Source organism: Squalius cephalus (assembly GCF_949319135.1).
Source record: "Squalius cephalus genome assembly, chromosome: 19".
Classification (NCBI taxonomy): Eukaryota; Metazoa; Chordata; class Actinopteri; order Cypriniformes; family Leuciscidae; genus Squalius; species Squalius cephalus.
In genome coordinates, this window is record NC_137140.1 from 37,051,134 (window position 1) to 37,065,110 (window position 13,977).

The following is a 13,977-nucleotide window of genomic DNA, read 5'->3' on the forward strand; positions in this document are numbered from 1 at the left end:
CTAGTTTCTAATAGTGCCGACTTAACGTCCAAGTTATTTGACCCCGCTCTGATGTCCGTCCGGAGAGCTCGCAGGTCTGCTCCACGTTTCACTAAACCCACCGAACCAGTCCTCTGCCCAGTCAAACCAGTGCTTCACGTCAATCTCGCCGACCCAGAGCCATCATTCGCTGCAGCGCCCCCTCGCTCTCGTAAACGGAGGAGGAAGAAGACTTCCTGCATTCCCCAAATTCTGGAGGCCACCCCTGAGCAGTCTGTCCTGCATGTCTGTTCTGTCGAAATTGAAGATGCTACCCTTTCCCTGTATGTTGCTGCTATTATGTGTGTCTGGGCCGCACATGCCTCCCTGTCGGCTACCTCAGCTCCATCCTCTCCTGAACCACATGTTTCCACCCTCAGTCCAGCCGAGCCTGCACTTCACGCCAGTCCAGCCAAGCCTGCGACTGAGAGCGTCATGTCCCCCGAGCCAGAGCCAGTCGTTGGCCCAGATGAGCCAGAACCAGTTCCGAGTCCAGTTCCGAGTCCAGTTCCGACTAAAGTCGCCTGCCCTGTCGAGCCAGAGCTGGTCTTCGAGCAAGAGCCAGAGCCAGTCTTCCCAAGGGCGTTTTCCCTGCTGGTTCCGTCCAGCCCTGAGTTTCCTGATATGCTGGTCCCGTCCAGCCCCGAGTTTTCCAATCCACTGGTCCTGCCCAGCTCAGAGCCCGTTGATCCTGCGCCAGAGCCCGCTGATCCTGCACCAGTCCTGTCCAGCCCTGAGTACAAGGAGTCCAGTCCCGAACGCCGAAAGCCAATCTTTGTGACTGTCAAGTTCCCCATTAAAATTTTGGGGGGGGTGCAGTATACCTGCTAGAGGAACCGCGGAGGTCTCTCCGACGAGGTTCCCAGTGCCACCATGGCCACCTGAAAAAACATATCCGCCATGGCCGCCCGAAGGGTCTTCTCCGCCATGGCCGCCCGAAGGGTCGCGCCTAGCGGAAGGGGGGGGGGGGCTATGTCACGTTCACCGTCTATCTCTGCACTGCATTCCCCGGGATCCTCTTTGGTGCACCTGCAATTACTCTCCCCTGAGTATAATCACCTGCACCTGTTCACAATCAGCAGCCTCATCAGCAAACTCTATAAAATACTCACCACAGCCTCAGTTCTTTGTCAAGCCTCCAACAGGAACAGACCATTAGCCGTTGTCTCCTGAGCCTCTGATGCATCAAGATTCCGAGACGTAACGTATACTTACCTGTGAAACACTAACCTCTGTGTCATTGTTCTGATGTCTCCAGAAATCCTGTTCGATTCCATGTTACCTGTGATCCTGTGTTCTCCCGAGCTTCCAGTGTTTCCTCTGAGCTTGCTTGCTATCGCCTGCATCTGAAAGAGAAAAGACAAGTATTACTGAACTGTGACGGCTTGATATCAACTCAACCTGAAGTTAACATGCTTACCTGCTGTCTGCCCAGCACCGAGTGATCTTCATTGTATCTGCACCTGAACTCACCAAATACTCACCTTGCACTATTGTTAACTTGAATAAAGCTGTGTTTGGATTCACTTACCTCTGTCTCCGTGCCTGTATCCTGACAACACCATTATATGAGACTGAACTGAGCTGGATGATGACATCATATATATATATATATATATATATATATATATATATATATATATATATATATATATATATATATACATATATATATAATAAATGAACTAAATTAATAACTAATGATTTTTACAACAGAAATGAACCATCACTGAACTAAAGCTGGACTGATGCTATCATCTTCTAGATCCGCTGTACAGCAGAAACCCTTTGTTGGATTATTTTCCTGTTGTCTCTGTAAAGCTGCTGTGAAACACTCAGAGCTGTAGAAATAAAGCTTGACGTGATCTAGGCAGGGTTATTTAAAAATACAGGTACTGATTTTAATTAATTTACTGAAGCATGTGAGATTTAAAAAAATTAAATTGTCATTTTTTTGTGTATTTTTTATTTTTAATGAATTGTATTAAATTATTATTATTATTTTAGATTTTTTTTACAGATGCTGCATGATTGTCATTGACTTTTATTGAGACCACTGGTGTCTGAAGAGATTAGTGTAATATTTAATTGAGCCGTGTGTGTTGAAGTGGCAGCGTGACTGACGTTATTGTGTGTTTGGTTTTGTGTGTTTTCTCTCTGTTCTGTTTTCTTCTGGACTCATACGACAGTGGAGTTCCCATCTTCTTATATATGGTTAACTTAGTGGGGAAGAATTTGTAGTGGTTTTATTTTTGTGATCATCATGCTTTGGAGTTTGTAGTGAAATTTTGTTTGTTTTATTTGTGATTTGTGATTTTTGTTTCTGTGCCATTTCTAATTACCCTTTGTGCTACTTTTGTATTTGAACATTGTGTAATTTACTATTTCTAAAGAAACACTAACAGTGTTAGCCATTACCCTTTTTTTTATCATACTCACCACTAGGGGGAGCATGAGCGTTAGAACCTCTTGTATTTAAATTAGTAGTAGCATAGAAGAAGTAAGTTTGTTTGGAAGAGGGAAGCATGGTTATATCCTGGTTATATCCTGGTTTTATCCTAGCACCTCCAGCAACACTCATTAGAGTCCTGATTGAGAAATGTTGTTTCCAGTTCAATCATGTAAGTTTTGTTTCTCCTTATGTTGTGCATTTGTTTTCATTTGATGTATATAATGTATGTGTGGGCTCTCTAGCTAATGCTAGATTTCTTTTCTTTTTGTAGATGTTTTCTCCTTAAATGTTACTTTATATTTTGTGGTGTTGAATCTGTATGAGTTGTTAAGGCTCTACTTATATAGTTCTCACTGTTAGCTTGTGGATTATCATATATCCAGAGTACAAGGATGTGACTCTGTGGGATATCGCGTTTTTCTTGGATTATTTGAAGAGCTCCTGAAGGACTATTTTCTATTTTTTGTGTGAGAGTTAGGGTTTTTGTGTCATCATCCTAAACACTGATTATTCCAACTTTCATTATAGTAATTCTATACTTACTCCTTATTCATATACAACCTTAACTGATCAGTTAAGTTTTTATTTATTTATTTTCATTGTTATTCTTTTTCTATTGATTTCCCTTACTTTACAGACCATCTGTATGAATATTGCTTTCATTTACTGGACTGGTTTTATTTCAATTCATTCTCATGTAAATGCATTGTTCTGTTTATTTCTTCTGGTTTCTCTAAAACATTACATTTACTTAAAGGTCTTTATTGTTTGTGACAACACACTGGGAAACATACTAGATATTTCTTAGCAGCGTTAAGTTAATAGTTGGTGTTAATATTTCTGTTATTCAGGTGTATATATACAGTGCATCTGGAAATATTCACAGCACTTCATTATTTCCACATTTTGTTACAGCCTTATTCCAAAATGGATTCTACAATAAATTCTACAAACAATACCTCATAATGACAATGTGAGAGAAGTTTGTTTGAAATCTTTACAAATTTATAAAAAAAAAGAAAAAAAAGAAAATCCCATGTACATAAGTATTCCCAGCCTTTGCTCAATACTTTGTTGAAGCATCTTTGGCACCAACTACAGCTTTCTGAGAAGGGTTAGTGAGTAAGATGCGTGGCACACCTGTACCTGGGCAGTTTCTGCCACTCTTCTTCGCAGAACTCTCAAGCTCCATCAGGATGGATGGGGAGCGTCGGTGCACAGCCATGTTCAGATCTCTCCAGAGATCAAGAAGTCCCGGGATGAGTGAACGCCGCCGCTGCTCCCGGGATTCCTTTAACTATGTGGATTAGCGATGTGTGGCTTGTGCTCGCCTGTCCTGTCTTTGGTTTCTCATCGACTGCACTGTTCCAGTGTTCTACGGCTGAGCTTCCGTCTATATCTACACGATCCACCATCACCAGCTCTGCTTTCACACACGGACATTTTATACTTGCCTCGTCGGAAATGCATTCACCATGGCTCTCGTCGGAACTTTCAATATCCTCCTGGGACCCAAGAATAGACTTTTGTCCACTGTAGTGGACATTATATTTTAGTGAATTTCTCTGACGTCATACATGTCACATGACACACCTGGGTGTCCTGTAAAGAGCACAATCAGGGCTTTTCAGAGAGACCAAATGTTTGGAGGTTTCACCATGAAAACAACTTCTCCTTGGTCTTTAAAAATGTCTGACATTTATTTAGTGATCAAATGTAGCATTCTTATGGAAATATGATAATATATTGTAATTATAATTTAAATTGGACTACTTTTCAAATTGTATTTCATAAAACAACATCTCAGGAAAATGTTAAGGGGTTTCAAATAAGAAAAATACTTTCTGCTACAGAACAGGGCATTGATTTCTAACGTGTCCACTGTAGAGGACATCAGGACTTACATCATGTTTATCAGGCATTTTGTGAGACACAACAAGTGAATATGGAAATAAATTATACATCAATATTCCTATGAAATATTAGATTTTATTATTAAAATGTTGCCAATTATTACTCCAATTATTACACTTCTTATTTAATTAAATGTTGCTCCAAGAACACATTAATGTGCAAATTAGATACAGTGTATAGATACATTGCATTGAATGGGAATATTAATTTATGGCCATTTTACCCACATATTGCATAAAGATGGTGTATCAATTAATTCCGTTATATTTTTCATAACATAGTTGAGAATCATCTTTATACAAATTTTGGTAAAAAAAAATCCTGAAACCCCAAAATTTATTGGTGATTGAAAAAAAAATCCCATCATTTCATGTCAATTTATTTTTTAAACAACTTAGTCCTGGCATCCACTACAGAGGACATAGCAAAATGTTTTTTTTACCATTTGTTTCTTGTGCTCTAAACAATGTGATGACATGGAAAAAAACTAAATTCAACAAACTTTTTTTTTCTGGGTCTCAGGAGGGTATGATAAATCAACTCCATAAAGTCCTTCTGGTCCACTACTCGACGTCCACCGAGGAACACCGGCCGCCGCGCTGATCATAGTGTGTTGGTCCGCCTAGCTAGGTCGGCTAACACGGCTGTCAAAATCAGTAACACTACTGTCAACTTTGGTCTTTTTAACATCCGCTCACTTATGAGTACGGGACATCACAGAGAAACGCTGGAGCTCTGTCAGAGTGACCATCGGGTTCTGGGTCTCCTCCCCGACTGAGGCCCTTCTCCCCCGATCGCTCAGCTCTAGGAAGAGTCCTGGTGGTTCCACACTTCTTCCATTTACGGATGATGGAGGCCACTGTGCTCATGGGGACCTTCAACGCTGCAGAAATGTGTCTGTACCCTTCCCCAGATCTGTGCCTCAATACAATTCTGTCTCAGAGGTCTATAGACAATTCCTTGGACTTCATGGCTTGGTTTGTGCTCTGACATTATATAGACAGTTGTGTACCTTTCCAAATCATGTCCAATCATTTGAATTTACCACAGGTGGACTCCAATCCAGTTGTAGAAACCCATCTCAAGGATGATCAGTGGAAACTGGATGAACCTGAGCTCAATTCTGAGTGTCATGGCAAAGGCTGTGAATACTTGTGCATGTGATTTAAAAAAATGTGATTTTTTTTTATAAATTTGCAAAGATTTCAAAACAAACTTCTTTCACGTTGTCATTATGGGGTATTGTTTGTAGAATTGTGAGAAAAATAATGAATTTAACCCATTTTGGAATAAGGCTGTAACAACAAAATGTGGAAAAAGTGAAGTGTTGTGAATGCTCTCCGGATGCACTGAAGCTGTATGCCACACTTGTGGACAGTGGTTATAACACTCACCGTTGATCAGAGAGAGTCGTAGAGAGTAGAGCAGGATCTGCAGTGTGTGTGAGAGCAGTGTGTGTTAACAGCTGATATTGTCTAACTCCCTCTGCTGGTCTGTCACAGAAACTGCACGATCACATGATCACAGGAATCCACCAGATGCCAAAGCTTCTGTTTCTGAGGCTACTCTTTTTTTCTTTTTGCAGACCTATGGATACTGACAATAACTTCATATTAATGGGGTTTAAGTGTTTTGGCAGTGAATGTGACTTGCAATCACTATTGAATATTTCCTAATCTTTTATTTTTTTAAAGTAAGTTGCACCTGTAACCAGTGCTGATGTTCCCATCCGCTGGCAATGGCCTCCTCTCAGGATTTAATCAGAACACAGATGGCGGAGGATTAATCGCTAATCTCACGGTCATCTGCCGCTGGTCAGAGCAGATAAAACACGAATGTGTCGATGCGCAGATCCTCTCACAAACATCACGGACATGCCTTCACTATCACCGCTGTGCGGATCTGACCCAAAAATACCATCATAATCTGGATTAATGGTCATAATCGATAGGTAAAATGATCAGAAAACACTGAATTTGTCTCAAAGAAACCAATGAAAGGGCAAGCTAACATGAGATTAGTGTTAGAAATCATATCTGAAGTTTGGGGATTCAACATCATTCTGCTATAAAGTTCAGTGATATTTCTAATGTCTTCAGATCTCACTAGGGGTGTAACGATACCACACACATCACGATGCTCAACTCATGGCACCATATTATTGCGATACTCCAAAACATATGGTAAAAGTTAAAACACATACTAATGTAATGCACTGCAAATTGATTAAAATGCTAAATTTGGTATTACATTGGGTGTGTAAATGAATAGGCTTGGAGTTGGTGCTGGAAACCCTGTGGTGACACCAGAATAGAAATATTGATGATTCTGATGTCGAAATTACAGGATTATTATTTCACTGACCAGATATTTCAACTAACGTCGGCCACTTTTACTGGGAACATCAGACATTTGGCATTATCAGGACCACTAATATTCACCCACTGCATTATTATACATTATAATCAACATTATATATGGTAGTTTAATGTAGTACTGACACTAAAACTCTTGAATTTTCTGACACAGACATTCTCATGGGTAGATTTGTACACAAATTGTACATTGTCTTATAAAGTGGTGCTTGATGTCTGTTGCAAAGCAATACGCTGAACAATTAAGATGTAAAATGTAAATGCAAATAAAGTTTATTGAACCCCGAGTGCCAAACTCTTAGAACACAAGAATCAGTGAGACGAGCATTAGGGTTGGGGCTAGCTAACCCATTCTCTAGTCTGCTGTCAGCTAGTCTGGCAAATAAATAGACAAAAATATTTGTTGTTATAATTACACCAAATGTGGAACTGAGTAAGAAGATCTGCATTAACCCGCATCTGTGAAGAAACATTAAATCACTGTCCGACGCCTGACATGCAATTCAGCTGAAAACAATCCAAAGGTTTTTTTCTGCTTTTAAACAAATGAATGCAAAATAAATGAGCAACACTTTTAGCTACATCTTCTTCTCCAGGCCAATCTCATGTCGTCTTGTCTCGATAAACTACTTCCTTCTGTTTCCGCCGTTGGCCAGAATCATCACCATCCGCATGAAGATGTTGAGCGTGTCCATGTAAATGCCCATGCATCTGCAAGAGAAAAACACGTGAGCGTGGCGTAGTTCACAGCGTGTGGACAGTCATACTGTGTGACGTCATGAAAGAGACGTTTTCTTCCTCTTTCCACAGAAAACACTCACGCATTAATGGGGTCATATTTCTGAACGCCATAAAGAGGGTGTGTCTCGGCGCGCTTGATGACCTTCTGCGTGTCGTACAGCAGAAACATGCTGAACAGCAGCAGTCCTCCGTACACGGCCACGGAGTAGAGCCCGGCCCCGAGCGCGGAGCTGGGCGGCAGGAACATGGAGCCTGTGGAGAACAGCAGAGGTCAGATCCTGCGGGCTCATGGGAAACACAAGTCCAGCGCGAGAGAGCCGTACCCAGAGACGAGGCGAACACGAGCCCGAAGCCCACGGCCAGCGGCCCGCCCATGCTCAGGAACTTCTCGCTGGGAGCGCACATGGCCACCGTCGACAAACCTCCCACAATGCCTGCGGTGTACCAGGCGGCTCGCATCACCAGGGGTCCGCCCAGCAGCGTCAGCGGGGCCACGACGGCCCCCATCACTCCTGCACACAGGGATACACTTCAGAACCAGTTCAGGAGCGTCATGTGACACACACACTGGAATACTCTTCAGTACACTTCATTAGAGTCATGTGACATACACTTCAGTACACTTCATTAGAGTCATGTGACATACACTTCAGTACACTTCATTAGAGTCATGTGACACAGGCATACAAGGAATACACTTCAATACCACTTCAGGAGGGTCATGTGACACAAGAGCTGCGCTGTTCGTCCACACAGGAGTGAGGACTTCATGTGAGAGCTCGTATTGAAATGTTCTGCAGTGCTCGACTAAAGGAAAGCACTGATCTGAACACAGACTACAGCGCCCTCTAGGGGCCCGTTCTGCTCACTGTACCTGCATGCAGGGCCCAGGCCAGGTGTTTGGGCAGGGGACTGTTCTCGTACGAGATCGACCTCACCAACATTCCTGCGCCGATCATAGCAGCGAACGTCGCACCGATAGCCTGCGGACCATTAATGCGTTAGTCACAGCACTGATCAAGAAGTTCTATCAATCTAACCCTTCAGCAAAATACAGGAAACGCCACTTCAATTTTCAATATTCCTCTCAATATGAATATTAAACTACAAGCTGGCTCATTATAATACTTCAACAGGTATAGCATAATAAGAGTACACTTGACAGTAAGAACTGATGTCATGTGAAATGTATTTAAGGGTAATTTTTTTGAGATGTGAACAGAGATGTACAGGTTGCACATCACTGAAAACACAAAGCACTCATAAATGTTATCAATAAGTGGAAATTGGTTATTTTTGCGTTTTCCTGAGCAATTTCGTTCTTCCGGGTTGAAAAGCAAAGTCAAGGCGACGTCAGGGAATGTGAGGTAGAAGCGAGCCTTCGGAGCGTGTGATTGGCTGTGGCACGATTCTACCTCACATTCAGCCAATCACACGCTCCGAAGGTACTTCAGCTGACCCTCGAGATAATCTCTGCATTTATTCATGAGAAAGAGCTCGTTCAATCCAATCACTGCGCTGGATTACGCATGAGATCATCACATTACAGCAGAGAATTCAAACAACACGCGCACGGCATGCATGACAGCGGTTTCTGCGCGTAACGCCGCGATGGGTTCAACAACGCTCATAATGCGGATCATATCGTTCATATCCGGACCGGAGCGAGCACGCTTCAGATTTCATATACTCTAGTGCTCTAAACATGAACCAGCACCGTGTGCGCGCACGTCTTCATCAAATGAAATGTATGACACTGATCCAGCCGTACGCCTGATCATGAACGCGACGCCACGGTGGGTTACTCTGATACACACACACAATGATGTAGACCGACAATTCAAAGAACAGACAAAAAAATAACTATGCCTTTCTTCTTCTGTTAGACTGACGCGTTTGTTCAGAGACTGCAGTGCTCGTAAATGTAACGAAAATATTATTATTAGACCTTTTAAATGATCTTCTGTTTCTCCTTGTTATATAGGGTTAGAGTTTTAACCCTCAACTCAGTTTTTTTCTTTCTCAGAGGTCATATTTTAATATTCATGTGTCTGTATAATGAGTGTTGCAGGTCTGTGTTTTATTGGTTGTTGTCTCCCTCTACTCTCCCACTTTTCCACATTTTTTGAGACTTTTTCCATCTCGGAGGTGTGAACAACCAGGCTAAAACAGGGATTTCATGAAACTTTAAAAGGCAAAGAATAAAAAGTTGAATTCATAAGATCTGTTGCGTACCATCCAGGAGCCCCTCATCATGAGTCCCATGAGCGCCGGCGTTCTGCTAACGGCCACCGCGGACAGAGCCGTCACACACACACTTCCAGAGAAATACATGTATGTGGAGTGGATCCTGTCCTTCACATACTGAGGCCAGATCCTGTAAACACAGCTTCAGTTCATCAGGAGAAGGGAAGATCTGTTCATGCTCTGGCTACCAATCAAACACCAGTCAGTGATTCAACGAGAACTCCATTCATCAAGTTCATCCGATCTTTCTGCTGGCATAGCGAGATCAGTTCTGGCCTTCATGTCATTTAGGGGCCGTCTACACGACATCATTTTCAACTAAAAACGGAAAACTTTTAATGTTATGTTTATGTTTTCTATTTTGGCCGCATAATCATTTACACGGCAACGGCGTTTTGGGGGCCTAAAAAAGCAAACTTTTGAAAACAGGATTCAAACTGCAAGTTTTAGTAAATGATCCCGTTATCGTCTCCATGTAAACTACAAAAACGTGAATTTGTGAAACCAGTGACATCATGCGTGTTACGCGTTCAGTCAATACAGCGTTTCGAGTCGTTTTTGCGGATCGTCTGAGAGGAGATCGTTTTGACAATATTGTCTTCTGTACATGAAAAACACAAAGCAAAAACTTTAGCATTTTTACTCCATCGCTACCATGTAAACCTGCCCTTATAGTGTCTGAATGTGAAAGTGACTCTTACACTGCTTTCTCTATGGCTCCCATCTCGTTGGACATCCCGAAGCCGTAATAGCACAACGCTCCCAGTCCCACAGCGGCTCCTCCGGCCAGGATCACCCGGCCCATGTTGTGGACTGTGGAGGAGAGACACGCTAGCAACACTCGCACACACAGCTTTGAAGGATGCTTTCGTTATAGAATGATCAGGGCCTCGTTTCTCAAAAGATGATTGTAGATTTATTAGTGGCAGTGCTTCTACGATCTACTTAGGCTTACAATGCTTTTGGGAAACGCAGCCCAGACTGGCATTAACATCCGTCTCAGCTGATCCGATCACAAGCTCTATAAATACAGGTGTGAACTGTATCTGTAACTGTACAGGCGTCTCCTCTCTAACGAGCCTAACGACGAGAGGGTCATAACGTGTTACAGACTCCAGCTGTGATCAGATCTCCTGAGACAGATGTTTTATCCCAGGGAACAGCGGCAATAAAAACAAGTAAAAGTGGAGGAATTCTAATAGAAGAACAGGTGAACAGAATTCACTTTTAATAGCGGTGTCAGTAGCGGGTTCGAACGCCGCGTCCTGAAACTGCTCTCTGGAAGTCTTGCTCCGCCGGAACCCCAGTCTCGTCTTGGTGGAATAGCCCTGATCGGGAACAACACAAAATTTAAAACAGATCCCACATGACTGGCTCTGGACTGTGTGTGTGTGTGTGTGTGTGTGTGTGTGTGTGTGTGTGTGTGTGTGTGTGTGTGTATGTCAGTCTCGGTGAGGACAGTACCTGTGTGGGTCTCATCAGGGGCCGGCAGGAGCTGCGCAGGGCTAACGGAGTCTGACCAAGGGCTGACCGGAGCCCGGCCACAGGGACCGAGCGCAGGCATGACAGCCGTGAGACCAGCATCACTGTCCGCTAACCTGTGTTAAACACACACACATCAGGCCCGGGTTAAACGCGCGGACATCAGGCCCGGGTTAAACGCGCGGACATCAGGCCCGGGTTAAACGCGCGGACATCAGGCCCGGGTTAAACGCGCGGACATCAGGCCCGGGTTAAACACGCGGACATCAGGCCCGGGTTAAACGCGCGGACATCAGGCCCGGGTTAAACGCGCGGACATCAGGCCCGGGTTAAGCACACACACATCAGGCCCGGGTTAAACGCGCGGACATCAGGCCCGGGTTAAACACACACACATCAGGCCCGGGTTAAACGCGCGGACATCAGGCCCGGGTTAAGCACACAGACATCAGGCCCGGGTTAAACGCGCGGACATCAGGCCCGGGTTAAACGCGCGGACATCAGGCCCGGGTTAAGCACACACACATCAGGCCCGGGTTAAACACACAGACATCAGGCCCGGGTTAAACACACACACATCAGGCCCGGGTTAAACGCGCGGACATCAGGCCCGGGTTAAGCACACACACATCAGGCCCGGGTTAAACGCGCGGACATCAGGCCCGGGTTAAGCACACACACATCAGGCCCGGGTTAAACACACAGACATCAGGCCCGGGTTAAACGCGCGGACATCAGGCCCGGGTTAACCCCCTGAGGTCGACAATCGCGCCGGTGCGATAGGCTCGCTTTTTTTCAGTTCAGTTCAAAAGAAATTAATTTTGCTCTGTTGACTTTGATATTACAAGCAAGTTTCATACATCAATCGATTCTGTTAAATGTGTATTATTTTTGTGTATACTCACAATAAAAACAAAGTGTTGTGCTTTTTGCCAAATAAAGAAAAATAAACGTGATGCGAGTTCTGCCTTCTCTCTGTCAGTGAAGACCATTCTGAAACGCGTCCGAAAATGAACTGTAACTCAGCGAATACTCAGTCAAACAGGCATACAGACACACAGGCATGAAGCTTGAATTCTCTTCTTTTAAATGAGGTAATTTATATAAAAAACAAATATTCTCATCTTGTGAAATCTGTATTAAAAGAGAGCGATTCCAGTCGAGCTAATTAGAGCTCATTCAAATGTAATGTGAACCCGCCCACGGAGAGCGCGTGCTATTCAAACGCAAATTACTGAGGCAATCCAAGCAAACCTGTGAACGCCCCCATATCAGCTTGAGAAAACACAAGTTTAATCATATCATTGTAGCCTACTGTTTACACCATCTGGCAGCGCTGTGAGGAATAATAATAATGGAAAATCTACCTCAGAGTGCGGGTATTGCAGGAGAGAGGATCCGAATATGTAGTAAGTTTTTTTTCCTTCTCAAGTTAATCGCGTTTCTGTGAATGAATGAACGGCAGAGATGCGCGCTGTTTACCACAGCTCGCAAAAAGACAGTTTAAATTTAAATTGCGTCTCTGTGTGAATGAATGATGATGTTTTAGCAAACTGTATTGCTATACTGAGTTGAGTAAAAATCGACAGAAATATGTTGAAATAAAATGTAGGCTATTTGTATAAGCAACGTATTAAACTGAAAATTAACATTTATATGCCCTAATATTTCATAAAAACAACGTTACAGTCAGGCGTTTCTGTTTGTGCATGAATGTTTCGGTTTTAGCAAACTGTATTGCTATACTGAGTAAAAATCGACTGAAATATGTTGAAATAAAATGTATTTGTATAACCAACGTATTAAACTGCAAATTAACATTTATATTTCTTATAAAAAAAATGAAAGACCTATGTTACAGACATATGAAAGACAACATTTCGTTGATTAGTTTTGGATAGATTATACATTTTTACTGTAAAATATCTGCCACCTCAAATAAGCTTTTGTTTGCCAATATTTGCTCATGTGGTGCGGGGTGGTGTGGCGCAATGGATAAGACACATGCCTTTGGTGTGAGAGACCCGGGTTCGAATCCACTGTGAGACACCAATGTGTCCCTGAGCAAGACACTTAACCCCTAGTTGCTCCAGAGGCGTGCGACCTCTGACATATATAGCAATTGTAAGTCGCTTTGGATAAAAGCGTCAGCTAAATGAATAAATGTAAATGTAAATGTAATGTTAAATATAGTATGTTTTGTCAAAAATAAAGTAATCAAATAATCAATCAAATCCTTAACTTTGAAATATGTATGATAAAATGTATACTTTAGTTTTTACAAAGAAAGATTACACTTGAATTGTTGTTGTAATTGTAACCTTTTTAATAAAAAAATATATTTACAAGGTAGATGTAAACAAACTATTAAAAGGTAAATATAAGCCTTTTCTTTAAATAATTTTTATTGTGTTTTATTAGTGACAAATTTGGGGGGAGGATAAATATTCCAAAACTGAAAATACAGTATGAGAATTAACTGCACAATTACTAGACATGTTTTCCTTGGATATTATAGGCCAATTTGCAAGCACAATATGAGGAAAAATAAAAAAGAATTGAGATGCTTCCAACTGTTGCTCTTGCATTCTTGTGGCTCAGTGACTCACCTGAATGAATGGCTAATTAAGTATGCAGGCCCCATTGTCTCCTCAGGTGTGAACCACTAAATATGCATGACCGTTGACGCCCACTCCGCATATTGCCTTTCCAAACAGAAAGTGCTTTGCAAAATTCAAATCAATGTAT

The 13,977-nt window shown here is 42.5% G+C and overlaps 2 protein-coding genes across 2 annotated transcripts in view; one reads left to right on the forward strand and one right to left on the reverse strand.

Moving 5' to 3' along the window:
* The first annotated feature begins 2,583 nt into the window (after window positions 1–2,583).
* chst3b (carbohydrate (chondroitin 6) sulfotransferase 3b) overlaps window positions 2,584–13,977 on the forward strand; it is a 25,130-nt gene continuing 13,736 nt past the window's right edge. Inside the window, exon 1 of the mRNA XM_079851233.1 lies at window positions 2,584–2,639. The gene's annotated coding sequence lies outside the window, so the exon portion shown is untranslated. The remainder of the gene's footprint in view (window positions 2,640–13,977) is intronic.
* Window positions 7,010–13,977, reverse strand: part of ghitm (growth hormone inducible transmembrane protein) — an 8,959-nt gene continuing 1,991 nt past the window's right edge. Inside the window, exons 2-9 of the mRNA XM_079851234.1 lie at window positions 11,212–11,345; window positions 10,973–11,075; window positions 10,449–10,560; window positions 9,736–9,877; window positions 8,375–8,483; window positions 7,824–8,012; window positions 7,581–7,752; window positions 7,010–7,470 (exon numbers count right to left, since the gene is read on the reverse strand). Of these exons, the coding sequence (XP_079707360.1) occupies window positions 7,386–7,470; window positions 7,581–7,752; window positions 7,824–8,012; window positions 8,375–8,483; window positions 9,736–9,877; window positions 10,449–10,560; window positions 10,973–11,075; window positions 11,212–11,331 (1,032 nt within the window). The 5' untranslated portion in view covers window positions 11,332–11,345 and the 3' untranslated portion in view covers window positions 7,010–7,385. The remainder of the gene's footprint in view (window positions 7,471–7,580; window positions 7,753–7,823; window positions 8,013–8,374; window positions 8,484–9,735; window positions 9,878–10,448; window positions 10,561–10,972; window positions 11,076–11,211; window positions 11,346–13,977) is intronic.